The sequence below is a fragment of the Arachis hypogaea genome, chromosome 16 (assembly GCF_003086295.3).
Source record: "Arachis hypogaea cultivar Tifrunner chromosome 16, arahy.Tifrunner.gnm2.J5K5, whole genome shotgun sequence".
NCBI classification, from domain to species: Eukaryota; Viridiplantae; Streptophyta; class Magnoliopsida; order Fabales; family Fabaceae; genus Arachis; species Arachis hypogaea.
The window spans coordinates 141560710-141581906 of NC_092051.1; the positions used below are offsets into that span (position 1 = coordinate 141560710).

The 21197-nt window shown below is 32.4% G+C and overlaps 2 protein-coding genes across 2 annotated transcripts; both read left to right on the forward strand.

Annotated features, from left to right (window-relative positions):
* Nucleotides 1–1698: 1698 nt before the first annotated feature.
* On the forward strand, nt 1699–8462 carry LOC112755395 (uncharacterized). The gene is made up of 5 exons (XM_025803456.3): nt 1699–2250; nt 2531–3852; nt 4017–4086; nt 5870–6002; nt 8142–8462. Exons 1-5 carry the CDS (start codon nt 2176–2178, stop codon nt 8168–8170), a joined length of 1629 nt encoding a protein of 542 aa, XP_025659241.1. The 5' UTR covers nt 1699–2175; the 3' UTR covers nt 8171–8462.
* A 6744-nt stretch (nt 8463–15206) lies between these two features.
* LOC112755396 (probable GTP-binding protein OBGM, mitochondrial) lies at nt 15207–19170 on the forward strand. The gene is made up of 6 exons (XM_025803457.3): nt 15207–15484; nt 16841–17063; nt 17199–17307; nt 17575–17657; nt 17744–17806; nt 17937–19170. Exons 2-6 carry the CDS (start codon nt 16929–16931, stop codon nt 19083–19085), a joined length of 1539 nt encoding a protein of 512 aa, XP_025659242.1. The 5' UTR covers nt 15207–15484; nt 16841–16928; the 3' UTR covers nt 19086–19170.
* Nucleotides 19171–21197: the final 2027 nt, after the last annotated feature.

Sequence of the window (21197 nt, forward strand, 5' to 3'; positions counted from 1 at the left end):
CTTTTTGCACATAAAACCTTGTGGGTCACCACGGTTTATGTGTGGTAAATAATGGCCAGAAAACCTTGTTAATTTTATGTCCAAGAGACACAACTTATTTTTTATTTTTTTTATTATTCTTGTTAATTTTTTATAATTATATTTTTTATTATTATATTTTTCATCTCAAATTTTTTTAATGAAAAAAATGAGAATAAATTAGATTTTCATAATTTATTCTAGTTTATCACCAAGCAGAATTACAAGAACACAAAATTTTGTGTCTCTGTCCATCAGTGTCTTGTCCTATCCTATTTTCAGTGTCTTATCCTATTTTGTTGTTGAAAATAAAGGCAGCCTAATAAATACACACTATATAGTACATTTTATAAAGAAAAAAAAAATCATCTATTTCTATTGAATATTTATAATAAAATTTTTTCGTTCTCTTTATGTATTATTGACTAATATATACTATAAAATTTTTACATGTATTATCAATTATTTTTTCATTATGTTTATCCCTATTTTTCATTTTACACTATATTTAAATATTTATTATACTATAAAAAATATTAATGAACATAATAAAATAATTACTTATTAATAATTTTTTAGAGTACTCATTAATATTCTTATAATATAATAAATATTTTTTATTTTAAATTTAACAAATACTAATGTATCAATATACACTTATATGTGAATTTATTAAATCTATATAAAAAATTTAATCAATAAGCATGTTAATGAATATTAATATACCAATATTAACAAGTAATTATTTTATTATACTCATTAATATGTTATAGTGTAATGAATCTTTATTTTATAAATGAAGAAATAAAGATGAATATAATGAGAGAGGTCACCTTAAGCTTAAACAAACTTTTGAGTAGTTTTTATAAGTTCACCTAAGATTTTGAAAACTTCATAAAAATTCAAAATAAAAAATAAAAACATAGATTCCAAACATTAATGTTAGTGTAATTTATTTTTAAAAATATTTTTTTATTTTATAATAGAAAAAAATCCAAAAATTTCATGGTGTTTATTATTGGAGTCTAATTTTTTTCTAATTTATTTTACATAAAAAATTTTAAATATTTTAAATTTATTAAATTTCATCATTTTAAATTAAATATTAATTTTTTATTTTTTAATAAATAGACATCAATTTTTTAAGCACTATAAAAATCATTTTTTTAGTATTATCTGATTTTTTTTTCTATTGTACTCTTTCTATTATAAAAAGCTGTTGTTGCTAAGACATAATTTAAGATTCTGCTCATAAATTTATTGTGCTAATAAATTTATTTTCTATTGGACATAAAATTAACAAGATTTTCTAGCCATTATTTACCACACATAAACCGTGGTGACCCACAAGGTTTTATGTGCAAACAAGTTTCTTCATAAACCGTGGTGACTCTCCACGGTTTATGCACGCCATCTCTCCTTAGTAAACCGTGGTGACCTACCATGGTTTACACTCTATAACTTTTGGCCATAATCCGCTGGGACCTGCCACGGTTTATGCACATTTTGAAACCGTGGTGGGTTGCCACGGATTACATAGAAATGGCTTTTTGCACATGCAGGTAACAAGAACCAGTTTTGCACATTTGGGTAAATATTTTCTCTATTCTATTTATTTAAGTAAATTGCCCTAAAATTAAATTATTTTAGTATATAATATTAATTTTATTTTATTTCTTTGGAAAATAAAGATTTTGTTTTATTTCTGAAAATTTTCCATATGTAACAATCTAAATTAATTTGAGAGAAGAAAACAATGCCGGTGGTTTAATTTGGAGGTCTGGGTCGAATGGGGGTCGTGGATCAGTTGAAATTGTAGCAGATTATTTAATATCAGTTCATGAAGATGGATGCCAAAAACAAAACAGAAACAAAAAATAAAAATTGTAAACAGCGGCGGAAGACGAGCAACGAACGACGATGACAGAAGATGAGTGAACATCGCGGGTGGAGGAACAAAACGACGAAGGAGAGGACTCTTCTGGTGGTCTATGTGTTCTTGCCTATACACCTAGGGGCAAAATAGTCTTTTCGATTTTAGATTACAGTCTCACTTTCTGGCCAGTGGGTTTTGCAGTTGCAGTGAACGAGCAAGACGAAGAAGCTTCGCATTCCATCGTTTCGTTCCAAACTGACGAAATTTTCAAATAGTGAATAATGAGAATCAAGACACGTGGCGGACGTAGAAGGCTTTCGTGCTCTGCAGATCCTCCTTCTCCGATCACCAAGCAGGTTACCTCTCCCTTCAACTTCAACTTTTAATTTCCGAACCCGATTTCTCTGTATTATATGCTCATTTGTTCTAACGATTGCTGATAGTTTGTCTGTTTTGCAATTCGCAAAATTTTGTTGTCTTGTTAAATGGCATACGCCAATTTTCTTATTGTTGTTATACTTGTTTTTGAGAAGAGAGGAAAGGGAAGGGAAGGGTTTATGAAGTAAAAGTTGTCCCATTACTCATGAATCCCTAGTTATGATGGTAATGTATTTAATTGTTAAGCATTTTGAACAGGATGAATACGTTGCAGCCGAGTTGGAGATATCACATGGGGGTGGGGGTGATGATGCAAAAGATGCTCCAATGGTCGATTGCATTAATCAGCATTACAATGAAAATCACCTTGATGTTCTCAATCATGAACAGGACAAAAACTGTGCAACCGAATTTGAGACATCACATGGGGGTGGTGATGATGATAACGTGAAAGATGTTCCAACAGTTGAATGCATTGATCAACATTACAATAAAAATCCCCTTGATATTCTCGATCATGAGGATATTGATTTTCTGGACAAGAGTATCTGCTTATGCTGCAATAAACGTGGGGGAGTGTTAGTATGTAGTGGAAGTGGTTGCCCTGTGGGGCTCCACCCCAAGTGTATCAAGTCCGAACCTAAGTTTGATGATTTGGGTAAGTTCTACTGCCCTTATTGCTGGTACAGTCGGAATGTCAATATGAATCCAGAGTTGAAGGAAAGGATCTTCTCAGCGAAGAATGCTTTGTTAGACTTGTCGGATAAAGATGTGGTTATGAATGACAGATTGGTGAAGACCAAATCGGCTGATAAGAGGAAAGAACCTGATGATGGAGGTGGGATCCCATTAGGCAGTGATGGTAGGCAGGGAACAGATGAAGTTGGTGCTCAGCTCTTGCAGCCAAAGGTTGGCCTGCCAATAAAATTGCAAAAAGACGCTAGTGTTCAATGTGATATAGCACTTGAAGATCAAGCTTATTCTGATGGTGATTTCAGATCCTGTGGTGAAGAAGTTATGCCAGTAGATATTAATCTGGTTGAGGGTTCTTTGGACCAGGACAAATTTGGTAGACCTGGAAAAGTCGAAACAGATGAGACAAAATCTTTGGAACTGAAAGAAAGCTTTAAAACAGGTGACTCAAGACTAAATAAGGAGGATGTACATGAAAGAATTATTAATGGCAGAGAGGAAGGAGGACATTTGGATGCTTTGCATTTGGGAAAGCATATTGAAGGACATTCGAAGGATATAGCATTTGCCCAAGGGACGCAGGAAAGTTCTGTAAAATCTGGAGATAAGGGCAGGAAGACTGGCAAAGAAAAGATGCCCCTTAAAGAAAACGAGGAATCTGCAATAGGTAGTTCTGTGAATGAAACTAATAATTCAGATTCTGATGCCATCTCAGGGAGAAGCTGCTGTAGCAAAAGGAAGATCCAAAAGACAGCATATCCTCAGTATGTTTACAAGAAACCATTATTACAGGGGAATAACTTCAAAGAGGAAAAGGGCAGTGACATAAATGAGGAAGTTACCAGCTCCAGATTCCGAAGACGATCACAGAGTTCGCAAAAGCAAGAGTGAGTCATTCATTTCTCTGTGTGTGACTAAATGCTTGCTTCATTATTCATTTAAAGTTACCTTCTCAAGAGCATTACCTGTGTGCACTGTTAACTATTTTTTTGGCAAACTTTTGCTCCCTCTTAGTTATGTAGCAGACTTAAATGTGTAGTCTTTCTTGCAGAATGAGAAAAATTCCATTAGCAAGGCGAAACATGTTAATTTGGATGGCTGAAGAAGAAAAAATTCTGCAGGTATAAGTTTTTTTTTTTTTTTTTTTTTTTCAAGTCATTGTTTCTATAACCGACTGAGTTATTGTTGCTATGCTCTAACCCTGCCACGGGGTTCAAACCAGTGTCAGTTATGTGCACATGCGCGCACACACACCCACCCTGCACCATTTGAATGTTTGGTGGGTGTTTTTCAGAAGTAAAGATGAAGTTCTTACACAACTATAGGTGTTGTATGTGTTAGTATAATGTATGTACATATTTCTGGTGGTTAGGACTTGGGACTAAACATGAGGTTCATTTCAATTAGATGTTTATCTTTTTATTTGTTTTTGGGTTACATTTAAGATTTAGGACTGATACTACTTTAGAGTGGTTTGCTTAGGCTGATTGTCAATTAACAGAAATTAGGGTGATGTAGGGCCAATAAAATGATTGGAAATGATCAAACAATGATTGGAGGAAATGATCAAGGAAATGATTGGAACAGCTTGCCTTACTGAAAGTACAGAGAATTATTTAATAAGAGTGACAAGATAGGTTGTTGAATAAGGGTAATATCTATAATTGGTAAAAAGAATAAAAAGTGAAATTTTTGAAAGTGGACAATTACTTGATGTGTAATTCTTATATACATCACGAAGGAAGAATGATTCTTCTTTCACATTAATTATCACAACAAAATAGTTGAAGAAAGAGAACATGTAATAATAAATAAAAGATAAATGAGTAGTTGTCAAACAATGTGGAGTATAAATTTTGTACTCCATGGAGGATAATTGAAACTCTCTTGGGGAGTACAATATATGACAAGGCACTATTGCACTGTTAGTCCTTAACTCTTTATAGCTGACCGCCTGACCCCTCCTAGTGAGAAAATTGCAATCAATGCTGTTATAGTTTAGCCAGAACACTAATGCAACTTTTAACTTCGTCTTTTATTTCTGATGGTGTGTGCATGAGGGTGTTCTGTCCATCAATTAACTATGTTGAAGGCAAGGAAGGAGAAAGGAGAGAACGAAGACTGAAACTGACTGGCGGGGCTTTGAAGGGTAGTCGTATGCGATATTAGAACTGATTCAAAGATATGGTGTTATAGGGACTCCTAAATAACCAAAGGCCAACACAAGGCCTCAATTTCTATTACTCACTGTGGAGAGACTGTTTCCAATTTTTATTCTGTTATGCTCTAGGTCACAATGCAACAACCATCCTCAGATGCAAGGTTTACTCTTCCAAATCATAATTGAATTAATATAAGAAAGAATAAAATCTAAAGAAATATAGATGTGGTTTGTAAGAAATAATTTAAGATGCTCTATGATGTTTCCATGATACGAGTAGGATAATAAAGATATATCTATGATATGCTTTATTTGGTATATCGGATTGCTTAGAACTTTTGACAAGTTCCTGTCGACTAATACTGTTGGTTTGGGAGAAGGACGGAAGCCAAATCTTTGACAAGTTCCTGTTGACTAATACTGTTGGTTTGGGGAGAAGGAATGAAGCCAAATCTTTGTGGCAGTGTAAAATCCACCGTCATGTGCATTTGGCCAAGAACAGATATTCAAATATGCTAGTCTTGCAGGATCGGATTTGACATTTGGCTTCTAAATGATGCAAATAGAATGATTTTATAGACGCGATAACAGAAAAAAAATCCAAATTTTGGAGAACTCAACAATATAAGAGATATCTTTTGATATACTGTTGATATTTAATATTTTTGACACTCCATTACTCAAACAAGTTTCATATCTGTAATCTTCAATTGATAGCATTAATTATGATTCTAACATTGCAGGAAGGAGTGTTAAGGTTCTCAAAGGAAAATCAGAGAATCCCTTGGAATAGAATTCTAGAATTTGGTCATCATGTTTTTGATAAGACCCGTTCACCTATTGACCTTAAAGACAAGTGGAGAAATATCAAGAAAGGTAAAATGACTAATCATAAATTTTGGTTAAATCTATTTATTGCTCCTTGCTTCCTTGTACTTTCATTGGCATGTCAAAATGGTCACTATAAGTTAAAAGGGTGCCAAATGCATGAGACTCCTACCTTGTGAGGTCTACAAAAGTATATTTAAAGCACCCATGCCCTTGCGAGTGAAGTGTCTACTTCTAACTGAATCCTTATAATTTTATACATTACACCCTTTGGGTGCGGCCCTTCCCTGGACCTTGTGATAGTGCAGGATGCTTGTACACTCGGCTGTTTTTTTTTTTCTAATTCCCTGTTCACGTACAAGTGTTGACTGTTAGTATGTTGTGAGGAAATATATGAGAATTAAGATAAACTCTATGGACTCATTCAATTGCATAGTAGGTTCAAATATGTTTATTGAAGATATGATGCTATTAATTTGCCTTTGCAGAACATTAAAATGTTCGTGTAAAATGGTTTATGATATGGTAGTCTCTGTGGTTAAGTTGATTTAGTGCTTAATCATTGTTATCCTCATTCTTCTAAATAAAATAAGTTGAGTTTCAGCACAAGATAGGTGAGTTGTGCAATGTCTATGTTTCAAGCCCAAAGGATTCTAAGGGTGAAGGTGTGCAATAAGATATAAAGTTTTGAGAAATAGTTTGTGACAACGTATTTATAGTTTACAAACTTTTGTTTAGTAAAAAATTGTAAGATTTAGAAAAAAGGTAAAATTTGAGGATTTAATTACAATTTTTTAAATTATTAGATTAATTTAACCTACTTTTTCATGATGATTTATGTTTGGCAGATTTATGGTCAATTATTTTGGTAGTTCGTATTCTATCTTTATGCTCTTGAAACTTCTGCTTTTGGGGCAAATAAAATAATAATGATAAAAAAAAGAATTTTGGCAAATTATTTTCACCTGTCTTTATTAGGTGCTATTCCTCCTCTCACTGTTCTCACTGCTAAGATCTCATGCTGCATAGTTAAGCAATGACATTTCTCTGGAACAATCTTGGGTTCTTGAGGAGCACTCAGCATGAATTGAAACTTTGGACCACCTGTTGATGGTTCTGCACTTCCATATCTTTATTAGGAATGGGAAACAGGCCAGCCCATCTTGTCCCGTGCCTCCAATAAGCACGGCGGGCCAGCCTGCCCCACCAAAATAGGCACTCTAAAAATTATAATCCGCCCCTTTTCTTGGTGGGCTGGCCCGTCATTTTAAAAAAAAAAAAAACTGTAATGGCATTGTCCTGCTTGTGCTTATGCACTCATTTTGTTCATTTTGGAGGTGGGGGGAATACTGACAATTTCACAAGGATCTCTTTGCCTCTAACTTGCTAGGAAAGATCTATGTTTATGAGTTAATGACATTTTTGTTCAGCTAATGCTCTTATCAAATTGTTTCATCTTAGCTCTAATCCATGTAGAGCGATATCACTGCCTTGCTACTTTCTTGAGCATTAATTTTCTAGTTGCATTTATCTTCTATTTGTCCTCTATACTTCGGTTTTGATGTATTGATGGCAGATTTCCATTTCATATTCTTAAAGAATCACTCACTACTGGGGTGTTGAAATTTGGCAATATAGCTAGACATAAAAACACCATATATTTGCTATTTTATTATTCTGTTGTCTTTGTCCTGTTACAACGCCAGAAAGAGGTAGAAGATTTATTCCATGATGTACTGAGATAATTCAATAGGATCTTTGCATAATTACGTCAATAACTTCTATGACATCTTTACCATTATAGATTATCTTGGTGAAAACTTTGTTGTGCATTTAAGATTATTTTCAACTATGCATGTAGAATGGACAGGTTGAGTTGTCTTTATGTGACCTCAAGGTCACGGGTTCAAGCTGTAGAAACAGCCACTGATGTAATTATCAGTTAGGTTGCATACATTACACCTTTTAGGTGCGATCCTTTTCTGGACCCTGTGTTTAACACGAGATGCTGTGCACCAGGCTGCCTTTTTATGTAGAAGGGACAAGTTGGTGCATACACATTTTTCAACTATGCAAATGTGCATGTAATTAACAAAATAATAGCGATATATGACTAGGACATGGATAACCAAAGAACTGCTTTTAGATTTCTCTGTTAAATAATAAATGATGTTTTAATATATGCAGGACAAAATAAGAAACAGATGAATGGATAGCCTTCGCAAAGCAACTGTGTAGCTGTGGAAAAACTGGGGTTTTTTTTTTTATTATTATCAAATGATGGTTTTTTTTGTTTGTTCCCATTTCGCCAGAAGTTGAAACATGTATAGAACTATATTGAGGTCTGTGTATAATTGTAGGCGCTTCAATAGGCAATAGTTATACTTTAATCAGGTAGTTTCAGATATTTTCAGATATACCAGGTATATGTCGGTCTACTCTGTTCTATCATTATGTCTTGTTATTCATATCCTAATAGTGCTTAGCAATAAGATATTACTTCCCCCATTTAATACTAACTAGAAAGAGAGCTGCTGGTTGAGTAGCATGTACCATGTAGATCAAGCATAGAAAATATGAGTTGTTTTGAAATATACAAAAATGTAAGATGAAAATTTTGTGGAGCAAATTTTATCCCTAAATTTTTATCTTTTAATTAATTTAGTTAAGTTTAAAATTGATCAATTTGGTTCAGAGTTTTTAACTGAGCTAAGTTGATTGTACTGTCACCAATTCAATTAAGTATTTATTTAGGTGTTATTAAGTTCATAAAAAAATTATTTTTAAATGAAAAAAAATTTTAGTATGTTTAACAAATTTTCAATAATAAAAGTAAAAAAAAAATTTAAGTTATAATTTATAATTTTAAAAAAAAAATTTTAAATAAAATATTTTTTATATTGTTGTACTAAAACATAAAATTATTTTTACTTTTTAAAAAATTAAAAAAAAATTTTGAAAAAAGTTTTTTTTTTTTAGTTCACCCAAACAAGTCCTAGTATTGATGTCATTGTTATTCTAATGTTTAACATATGATAAACAGTTTCATTAGGGAACCAACTAAGGGGTAAAGTTAATTTTAACCAACTAGTTGAAAAAACATGTCTGTTACAAAACAAAAAAAAATAATCCTTCACTTTCTTAATATTTCTCATTTCAAAATAAAAAATAAAAAATAAAAAAAAATGGACTTATTTGGCTTATACTTTAGTTGCCTCTCTAGACTTTTTCTATTTTCACCCTCTGGTTCTCTTTTATAGTTAGTGTATATATATATATAGAGTACACTTCTAGTTGAATAATTAAGGGAATACAATGGAAAGAAATATTACTCATATACTAAGAATTCAAAATCTTTTTTGCTGTTCAAAGTCTTTGTTTTCTGTTTCCTCTGCATAATTCATTGCAAAATTAACTTTTCACGTGGCATTAAGAGCTTAAATCTTGAATCCATGACGCTTATTGTTCCTGCTTCTGCAACCAACAACAAATATACACTCAATCCCATTACAAATAAATTGGATGACACCAATTTTGTGACATGAAAACAACAAGCTCTCTTCAAAATTAAGGGCCAGAATTTGGAAGATCACATTGTTGAAAGAAAAGAACCTGCAAAGCATGCCTCTGATGCTGAAAAAGCTATTGGTACCATCTCAAGTATGTACATTGAATGGATGCAAAATGATTCTAATCTTTGTTCTTGGTTTCCTGCATCTGTTGATGGTTCGTTCAAGAACCAAATTGTACATTGCAAATCTGCTATTTAAATTTGGCACAAACTTCATCAAATATTTGCTAAATCCACCAAATCAAAGATCAAGTAATTAAGAACTCAGTTCAAGAATGTCAAGAAAAACTCTCTCACCATCAACCAGTATCTTGCTACCATAAAAAAACTTATTGACTCTCTCACTGCTCTTGGGTATGATGTCCTGAATGAAACACATATAGAAGCCATATGTGATGGTCTTCTTGAAGATTATTCACGATGCATTACACTTATTCAAACCAAACCTGAACTCTTTACTATTGGAGAGGTTGAAACTCTTCTTATTTCTCATCAAGAAACGCTGGAAAAATTCAAACAACTTTCCATTGGATTAGCACAAGCTCAGTTAGCTCAATCAAATCTTTCCAATCCAAGATTTGCTGGAAGAACCTCTGGAGGACGAAGAGGTGCTCGTGGTGGAAGATTTGCACGCGGTGGAAGAAATTCATGGCAAACAACAAATCGTCTTTGCTGCCAAGTGTGTAATTGTCCAGGCTATTCCACTTTACACTGCTTCTATCGATTTGATCAAGCATACAATGGATACTCTTCAAATTCAACCGATGCTGGTTCATTTAATCCACCACCTCCTCCTTCTTCCTCCTTTCACCAGCCACAGTGCTACCTCACTTCCACCTCTTCCATTGCTGACACTGCATGGTACCCCGACACCGGTGCAAGCCACCACCTCACACATAATTCTGCCAACCTTGTATCTTCAGCTGAATATACTGGGCCTGATCAATTATATATAGCAAATGGATCTGGTATCTCTATCAAACACACTGGTTCTTCTTCTTTGCTTAATCCTCATAATAATCATCTTTTTGCTCTTAAAAATGTTTTACACATTTCTGAAATTGCAAAGAATCTTATCAGTGTATCAAAGTTTTGTTTAGATAACAATGTTTTCTTTGAATTTCACCCCTTCTATTGTTTTGTTAAATCTTAGGTCAACAAGCAAACACTTTTTCAAGGAATTCTTAGACATGGACTATATTCCTTTGATTTGTGTGCGCCAACAGCATTATATGATCATAATTTTCTTTTTTAGCTTCTTGTAATCTCAATCTTGCTTTGTGGCATAGAAGGTTTGGACATCCTTCTAACTCTATTGTAAAAAGTGTCCTCAAACAATGTAATATTCCTATTAAATATTAATCAAAATTCAGCTACTGATTCCTTTGTTTGTGATCATTGTTGCATGGCGAAAATGCAGGCTCTCCTCTTTCCCCTTTCTCAAACTGAATACACTTCTCCTTTTCAATTTGTGTTTATTGACATTTGGGTCCTGCTCCATCAGTTTCTAGATCCGGATTTCGTTATTATGTGAGCTTTGTTGATGCTTTTACACGCTATACTTGCATATATTTGATGCAGTCCAAGTCTCAAGTTTTCTCTATTTTTCAGCAGTATAAAGTATTGATGGAAAGGCAAACTGGCCACTCTCTCAAAGCCATTCAAATTGATAATGGCAAAGAATTCCTTTCTAGCACATTTAGGATATTTTTGCAAGACCAGGGTATTGTTCATCGCCTCTCTTGTCCTTACACGCATCAACAACAAAGAGTTGTTGAACGCAAACATAGACATGTGACTGAGATAGGTTTAACTCTCTTAACTACTGCTCAATTGCCTCTTCTCTATTGAGAAGATGCTTTTCTTACAGCTGCTTTCCTCATAAATCGGCAACCAAAGTCTTAGATTTAAGATTTTAAATCACCTTTTGAGAAGCTTCACAACATTAAACCCAACTATGACATGCTCAAGGTTTTTGGTTATGCATGCTACCCCAACACTAGACCTTTCAACCATCATAAAATAGATTTTAGATCTCAACAATGCATCTTCATTGGCTATGCTCCTCAATCCAAAAGCTTCAAATGTCTTACTCGTGAAGGAAAAATTCTAATTGTAAAAAATGTTATCTTTGATGAAAAACTATTTCCATCTTCAATTTTCTTTTCATCTAATTCTTTTGCTACATCTGATTTTTCTTCTTTGTCTCATACAATTACCTCTGTGCCTCCTATACCTCTTGTTCCCGATTCTAATTCCTTACCTATCACGGCAGACTCCACTTCTTCTATTTCTAATTCTACTCTTAAGACTAATACACTTAACACATATGATGTTCTTCATCCTGCTTCCACTTCTCCATCCACTTCTAATATCAATGTATTGAATTCACCCTAACTACCTATCTTCAATTCTATTCCCTCTACTTCCTCGGATCAGCATGCTACTCATGATTCTATACCTATATCTGGTCTTGAAATTCAGTTACCCTAGGCCCCCATTTTTACTTCTTCACCTACCCCTAAATCATCTAATACATATAGTATGGTTACCAAATCGAAATCTGGTGTTCTTAAACCAAAAGCTTTAGCTGCTGTCTCTAACATTAATCTCACTCAATATCCTTCCAAGACTCTTTCTCAGGCTTTATCCTCTGCTCATTGGCACCAAGCCCTGATTGAGGAATATATGATGCTTTGATCAAGAATCATACATGGCATCTCATTGACCCTCCTTCCAATTCTATTATTATTGAATGTAAATGGTTCTGATAAAAGTATTAAAAAATATAAAGCCCACTTGGTGGCCAAAGGGTGTCATCAAGTTGAAGGGATCGATTTTAACCAAATTTATAACCCTGTGATTCATCCTTCTACAATTCGGATTGTTTTCTCCTTTGCTGTTACATATGGTTGGCCGCTTTGCCAATTTGATTTTAACAACGCCTTCTTGAATGGTGATTTAACCGAGGATGTTTTCAAGTTACAACTTCCTGGCTTTGTGTCCAGCAACCCTTCAATCCTTCATTAGTGTGCAAGCTTGATAAAGCCATTTATGGCCTCAAGCTAGCTCCAAGAGCTTGGTTTGCTAAACTCAGTTCTGCTCTCTTCACTTATGGTTTTTCTAATACCAAAGCTGGTACCTCTTTATTTGTTCGACATACTAAATTCTACTACTTATTTACATGCTTATGTGGATGATATTGTTATAACTGGTAATCACAAGACTGAAATTGATGCTCTAATCACTGACTTGAACTCTAAATTTTCTCTTAAAGGCTTAGGTGGTTTAAATTATTTCCTTGGTTTAGAATTTAATATGCTTGGCACTGGTGAACTTCACATTTCACAATCAAAATATATTCTTGATCGGTTAAGAGGTACAGGCCTTTCTAGTTTCAAGTCTGTCCCCACCCCTGTGCTATCCTCTCTCAAGTTGATTTCTGATGGGTCTGAACCATATAAAAATCCAATTCTCTATAGGTCTCTTGTTGGAGGGTTTGCAATATGCAACCTTAACTCATCCAGAGATCTCCTTCTCTGTGAATTGCATTAGTCAATTCTTGAGAAATCCCAAGCAACATCCACTAGACAGCCTTGAAAAGGATCTTCCGTTATCTTTCAAATGCGTATCATCATGGATTATGTTTTCAAAAGTCTACTGATCTTCGTGTTTTTGTCTTTGGGGATGCAGATTGGGCGACTGACATTGAAGATTGCAGGTTCAAAATTAGAGAGTTTTGAGAATTTTAGATTAGACATTTTGGTTTTTAACCAATTTTTTTTTACTCTCAAATTTTGAAAATTTAAAGTGGATTGAAGATTATTTAAACACAATTTGGTCTGATTTGTATTAAGTTTTATAAGAAATTTACTCATATGAAAATATTTTTATATTTGGATTATATTTATAATTGGGTGAAAATTCACATGTAATTATTTTTATGTGAAGTAAATAGTTGAGAATACTTAGATGATTTAACATGTTGAAGACAACTGCATCTGAATTTTTACCTTATAAAATATATTTTATTTTGTTAATAAGGTATTTTTTAACCAATTTAGTTCATTAGTTCGTTTAAATAAGTGTTAGAGATTCGAATCCTACCTTATACATGCAACAATCTATTAGTCAATAGAGAACTCTTAAATAAAATTCAGATTCGCAACGGATTAATTTTTTGCCCGTAGCTATACCATAAAAAACTAGAAGATAAAATATTTTTATATTTTTTAAAAATAAATTGATTATACAACAATAGACATCACTTAAAAATGTCTATTTAGTATTTACAGATGGAAAATGATTGGATATTTTTATTGGATTTGGCTCCTCTGAAGTTGTTCATTTACTTTAGAGAAAAAAGTAACGCAATCTAAACCCTTAATAATATAAATGGTTCTGATTCTCTTAGATAAATAAATACATTAAATGTAGACTGTTTAATAGGATTCGTTGAAAATACTGCAGCAACTTCCAAGACCGCGTGATTTCTTCTTTCTATTTATCTTCTCTCTCTTTTATTTAGTTTTTTCTTTTTTTTTTCAACAAAAAAAATAATTTCATTCTATCATTTAGTTACTATATTTTCTTTAACCATTCACACATTTAAATTTAAAATATAACATTAGACATGAAACAAACATCATAAACACATAAAAATACATAAAAATATAAATAAATTAATTTAATGTATATCAATATCAATTTATTAGAGATCTATTAAACCAACATCATATCATTAGTTACTCTAAACATTCTTTAATTTGTTCTCAGTTACATTCTTATTTCAAGTATAAACAAAAAAAATTGAGTACATTTATCTAAAAAAGATTGAGTACATTTATATGAGTATTTTTTTATATTAAAATAAAAAATAAAAAAAACATTTCTTGATCCATTTTAAATTAATTTATTTTATACTTTTTATCAGATTTTTCAAAAAATTGTTCAAGATTTAAAAAAGATGAAAAATTATTAGTGATTACTATTAATCTCTTTCATGACAAAACTTTAAATGTAAGTTACAGAAGACAAAAATAAAAAAGAAAAAAAATAACCAAAACAACAACAATATCATAGAAGAACATGATAATAAAACATAAAAAGAAAATTAAATGTTGTGAAATAATAGAATCGAAAATATTTTTTTGTTGAAGAAAAAGAAAAAAAAACTAAATAAAAGAGAGAGAAGATAAATAAAAAGAAGAAATTACGCAGTCTTGGAAGCTGCTGCAGTTGTCGCACGATTTTCAACGAATTCTATTAAAGAGTCTACATTTAATGTATTTATTTATCTAAGAGAATTAGAACCATTTATATTATTAAAGGTTTAGATTACGATATTTTTTTTTCTAAAGTAAATGAACAACTTCAGAGGAGCCAAATTCATTTTTATTATAATATCAATGCCCGCACTTGTTTTCTTTTGAAACTTTAAACTTTAAAGACAAACTATTTCTCTTTGTTTGATTTTGATCAGATTTTTATTATTTAGATGCACTGTATATGTGCATTCTAAGTTTATTTTTGATGTAAATAATATAAAATATTTTATATCATCATTCAGTTAAATTTAAAAATTAATTTTAATATAAAATAATTTTATATTTATATATAATTATTTAATATTAAGTAAAAAAACTATTTTTTATATTTTATTTTTTATATCATCCATGACTGATTGTAACGTTTTACACACACTCATTTTCACTCACCAAGTGACCTACGCTCATCGGTCACTGTCCCCCGTTACTCACCACTCCTCATCACTCTCATATCTCGGAACCGCTCATTCATTCGTCGGAACGATTCGCTCACTCGTTGTCTGTCAGAACAACTCGCTCTCTCTTCTCATTGACGAAGAACGAAGAAGAACGACAAGCTGGCGATGGCGAACTGCCTGGAGAACTGAGATGGCAGTGATAGCGAGCTGAGACAGTAGCACCAAACAAAGATGGTGTGTATGGATTTTCTGGTTCTGTGAATTTTTTGGGGTTTTGGGGGTTTACTAATTTTTTGAGTTTCTGCTTCTTGCTTCATTAGGGTTTGCTTTCTGATTTTGTATCTTGCTTTGTTAAGGTTCGTTGATTTTGCATTTTGCTTCATTGTGATTTTGTTAAAACATTCTAAATTATTGTTTGCCTGTAGTTTAACTGCAGTGGTCCTAAAAGAATCTACGATCTATAATAATGGCTTCATATTTGATTAAGTTCCTTGTGAACATTATGATTTCCTGTGCATCCTAGTTTCATTATGGAGAGGGGTGAAAGTCTATTTATAAAACCATGCTGATCATACAAAACTGTTTGAGCTTCGTGATAATGTGTTATTACACATTAGGAATATTAGGTCTCTTGATCAAGTATTATAATAAATAAAACAAATTGGTTTTTGTAAAACATTAAATATCACAAGGTATTTGATTTACTTGTAGATGAACAAACTATTCTTATATTCTTTAAAATCAAAGTCTCGTGAGATATTTTTGCTTGAAATTTTGAAAGTTACATTTATTTTATGATATAATTATTTTTTAGTTTATAATTTGATATCGTTATGTAATATTTTCTCTTGTATTGCCACCCTATTTTGTGCAAATTTGTAATACCTCATACCTCTACCCATGTAGCTTAGTTTAGGGAGGATATCAGACATTTATGTCAAATATTGAACCCTGTTCACTCTAAAGAATATCCTTTTCCATGATCTCTCTCCGTAACTCTCTTAAAATATTATATTGGGCCTATTCACTCTGAAGATTGTCTCCCCTACAATCCCTCACTTTTAATATATTTGATGTTTTATCCTTGATTCCTTGTTTCCACTGATAGTTGGTGTCTCCAAAAATTGGATAATGTATTAATGGTATTGCTTGTGATCAACCATAGAAATGGACTTAATTAGGCTCTTACAGCTTTGTACAAAATGTTGTTGTATGGAAGTAGCTTTGATGTTGTATTATGTACTTAGTGTATCATATTATGCATTGGTTATAAATCTGTATAAATTTGCAATACTGATGCACATAACTAAACTATTAAAGAAACTATAAAATCATATAATTATAAGTCACCAGCACCTGATCCAGTGAAGATGGCTCTTGGTAATATGATTTTCAAATTTTATTCTCATCAAACTGAAAACTTGTATTCATCTTTTAAACTGTACTATTAGATTCTTAATTAATGTTTTTCGGATATATTTTTGTTAAAATTTTAATATCGATAAAATTATAGTTATTAATTATAACATGGTTAATAAACAATATATAAATTATATGTTCAATCTTCTTTTTGCATTTTCCTTTTTGAAGGTTTGAAGTTTCAACCGAGTTTAAAGGACTAGCTTGGTTCTACTTCAAAAAGTTACACTCTTATCTAGTAATAACTGAACATCCACAAATGTTGGTCTTTCAAGCAAGATCTATACGACATGTAGAAGCCGTTCGACATACGTGTGGATCTAGATGGTCATTTACACTTTATTCTCATTACTCAGATACACCTCACAATAAGTCCAAGCTTGCTCCTTTACAGGTTGAATTTCCAATTTATTATTACTATTACTACTAATAATCTCTACTGGCTTAATCCATAAAAAATTAGAGATGATTGTGATATATTTTCTGTTTCTATGCACTGTGTTGGGCTTTGTCCATTTTGGTCTTGTAGGAAAGAAAAATGATAGACAGGGTCAAGATATTTGCAAAAGGCGGAGATGGTGGGCATGGTTGCTCCAGCTTTCGCCGTAGCCGACATGATCGCTTGGGCAGACCTGATGGTGCATTCCCTTTTCTCTTTATGAAGTCTTAATGTGTATCTTGGTGATTTCTTTCAAAATACAATGATATTTCCAATGATAGTTTCTATATATGCTTTTTAAGAAAACCATAAACACTACACAGAAGTTGTCATCTATTTATTCAATTGACTGCTCTGTAGTAAAACTTATGTTATCCATGATACTATCAAATTTTTTGGTAGGAAATCTGGATAGAGTACAATGGAACAGATAACAATGATACTTTGATGTCTGTGTTCAATTAAGGTGGCAATGGTGGCAGAGGCGGAGATGTGATTCTGGAATGCTCTCCTAGAGTTTGGGACTTTAGTGGTTTACAACGTCACCTTGTATGCACTTATTCTTCTAAGATATTTCTCCGTAATGATGAAATTTCTTGTATGAAAAGTTAATGGCAGTATTGGTCTCCCTGTAGATAGCTGAGAAAGGAGGACAAGGAACATCGAAGAATAAGATAGGAACAAGGGGTGCAGATAAGGTAATTGGTCTTATCTGTAAAATCTGTTCTTTATGCATGTAACATGTTTCAGAAATTCGTTTCCTTTGTTTGACCATCTGTGTGCAATACACAACTCTGATTCCATTCCAAAATCATGTTCTTTTAGTAGGTTGTCCATGTCCCAGTTGGTACTGTACTGCATCTTGTTAGCGGTGATAGTCCTGCTATGGTCAAAATTCAACCCTCTGCAGATGTTGATCCTTGGGAAATTCCTGGTGCACTTGTTGGTGATCTTTCTGACCCTAGCAATGGTGATTTAGTATCCACTGTTTCTGGTGCAGAAAGAGTCAAAGAAATACATGGTACTGGCTGCAGCTTATCAGAAGCTGCTGAAACAAATGCTCAGAAATCTGTAAAATCAAGACAAGTTGCACCAACAGATGAATTTCCTCAGCTTTCAACTGCTAGCGGAACTTCCAAATCTGATGCAGAGGATATAGGAGAAAAACGAGACATGCTATACAATGTTGCTGAGGTAACAGAAGAAGGTCAACAAATTGTCATTGCTCGTGGAGGAGAGGGTGGTCTGGGCAATGCATCTACTTTCAAAGACTCAAGGAAGACTTCAACTGCAATGACAGGGTCATGTCAAGACATATCTAATGCCGAGGATCATGACGGCGATCACTCCTCTCTGAGAGCCGGCTTGCCTGGTTCCGATACTGTTCTTGTATTAGAGCTCAAGAGCATTGCTGATGTTAGCTTTGTAGGAATGCCAAATGCTGGGAAAAGCACTCTGCTTGGAGCCATATCAAGGGCTAAGCCTAGTGTTGGTTCCTATGCTTTCACCACTCTTAGGCCTAATTTGGGAAACCTGAACTTTGATGATTTATCAATAACTGTGGCTGATATTCCTGGTCTCATAAAGGGCGCACACCAAAACCGTGGACTCGGACATGCGTTTCTACGCCACATAGAACGTACAAAGGTTCTGGCATATGTGCTGGACTTGGCTGCTGCTTTAAATGGAAAGAAGGGAATTCCGCCATGGGAACAGCTGAGAGACCTGATTCTTGAGCTTGAGTACCATCAGGAAGGTTTATCAAGAAGACCATCGTTGATTGTGGCAAATAAGATTGATGAGGAAGGTGCAGACCAAGTATACGATGAGTTAAAGAGAAGGGTCCATGATGTTCCTATATTTCCGGTGTGTGCTGTTTTGGAGGAAGGGATACCAGAGCTTAAAGCTGGCCTCAAAATGCTTGTCAATGGTGAAATGTCATGTGGTCTTTGCTTAGATCAAATTTTGCTTGCTTAGATTGATACTCAACTCAAAGTCTAGGGTTTAGGGTGTAAACCAAGATAAACTCTTAAAAAGCAATAATCATTATAACCATTTGATATGTCCACTTTTTTTAATGAAATATTTGATGCTTTCCTCTAATGCAAGTAATAGTAATAATAATAAAACAAAAATTAGACACCGTAGTTCCTCAAGAATCTAACAAGTCAACAATAGAGAATAAATATTAGACACCGTAGTTTAAGGCAGTTTATTTTAATCTAACAAGTCAACAACAGAAAACACGTGATTAAAAATTTAAGGCAGTTTAATCTTACATTCAGCGGATCCACCTAGTATATTAAGAATATTGTGCTGGTTGATTGACTTCTAAAGACTAAAGTTGTTTCTTATACATTGAAAATAAAGTCTCTTTTTGTATGTAAAATTTTAGAAAAGTTTTAAGAATATTTCTGTTTTTAATTTGTTTTAGTTTTATGCTTAATATTTTAAATGTTTTAATTACATCTTTGGAGGTTGATGTAAAATTGCTTATGTGACGATTCTAACTCTAAGATGCCATGTTTGCTGAAATCTATTTCAAAAAATTAGTTAATTAATTTAAAATAATATTCAATATTTAATTTGAGTTGAGATCACTTTTTTGCAACGTGTGTAAGGTTAGATCCGCCTCTCAAAAAAGTTAAAAGTATAAATTTTTTTATAGTGTTACTTTTTAATTTGAGTTGAGATCACTTTTTGCAATATTTAATTTTTTTTATAATTTTTTTGCAATATTTAAAAAATTATTATTACCGCTCCTATTTTTTATAACGTTAATCAATGCATAATTTTTTATTATATATTTGTATAAATTTATAAAAGAAGAATGACATTTGTCAATGACAATATATATTGGGACACTCTACTATACAGATTAAAATTGTATAAAAAGAGAATATAAATTTTTTTTATAATTCTTTTTAATTATTTTATTGTTTAAAATATGAGTTCTATCTTTTTCAATCTCTTACATCTTTACTATATAATTCACCTATATATTTCTAAATACAACAATAATAACAACAAGAATAACAAAGTCTTATCTCACTACAATATATATTTCTAAATATTTATTGCAAACATTAATGACAATAAAGTTTTACAATCTCTCTTTAATTCTCGCAGAAGCAGTTTTTTGCCTACTTCTCAACAAATGGGTGATAATTTCTGCTTCTAAATCTTCTTAGAAACACAAATTTACTTATTTTTTAAAGTACGTACTTTTTTATGAGAAAGGCTAATGCGTTTAAAAAAAGTAAGTTTTTTTTATTCTAAAAGGACAAACACATGAGTATAATAATTTTAAAAACGATATTACACACCCAAAATAGTAGAATTAAAATTTTATACAGAAGTGTTAACGAAATTATACTATAAAAAGTACTGAGCCCTACTTATTTTTCTAAACGTTAATGATGTTTCCAGCAAAAAAGAGATGATAAAAGTTCTAATTATCTAACCTTTTTCTATAATTTTTTTCAACAAAACTTTTAATAAAAATAAAGCACTTTTGGGATAAATACGAATTTTAGATGTCATCCGTACAAGAAAATTCTGTTCTGATTCTGATTCTGAATTTGACTTTTGCCAAAAGAAAATGTCTAAGTTTCTCACCTCCGCGATTTAGAGGTATTTGGCAGAACACAAATGCTGGTAGCTGGGTATTGCGATTTTGATGCAAGTAATTAATGCCAAGGAGCAAAGACAAAGGTGATTACGCAAGCTAGGACTCATTCAATAAGCTTACCTTCTTTTGTTTTGGGTCCGAAATAGACTTTAATTTTGATGCATGGTATAACTATTACATTATTTTTTTAGATAATTATTCACGCAGTGAATGAAAATAATAATTATTTTTTTATATTGTATATGTATAAACTATTTTACACTAAAAATACAGATTTTTTATTTAAATAAATAAAATAAAAATAATAATTACCGAAATAAATAATTTTAAAAATATTTACCATTTTGTATTCTCTAATCATATCTCGTTTACACTGTGAACAAATGTAAACGAGATGACAATTTATGTATCTCATTTATAATGTAAATAAGATATGACATGTCAGCCGAACCATATCT

Bases quoted from the DNA above. Each gene is read 5' to 3' on its own strand.
- LOC112755395 (XM_025803456.3), top strand. From the start codon at position 2,176: ATGAGAATCAAGACACGTGGCGGACGTAGAAGGCTTTCGTGCTCTGCA. The intron at 2,251-2,530 runs GTTACCTCTCCC...CATTTTGAACAG, and splicing joins CTTCTCCGATCACCAAGCAG to GATGAATACGTTGCAGCCGA. The intron at 4,087-5,869 runs GTATAAGTTTTT...CTAACATTGCAG, and splicing joins AAGAAGAAAAAATTCTGCAG to GAAGGAGTGTTAAGGTTCTC.
- LOC112755396 (XM_025803457.3), top strand. From the start codon at position 16,929: ATGTTGGTCTTTCAAGCAAGATCTATACGACATGTAGAAGCCGTTCGA. The intron at 17,064-17,198 runs GTTGAATTTCCA...TTGGTCTTGTAG, and splicing joins CCAAGCTTGCTCCTTTACAG to GAAAGAAAAATGATAGACAG. The intron at 17,308-17,574 runs GTGCATTCCCTT...TGTTCAATTAAG, and splicing joins TCGCTTGGGCAGACCTGATG to GTGGCAATGGTGGCAGAGGC.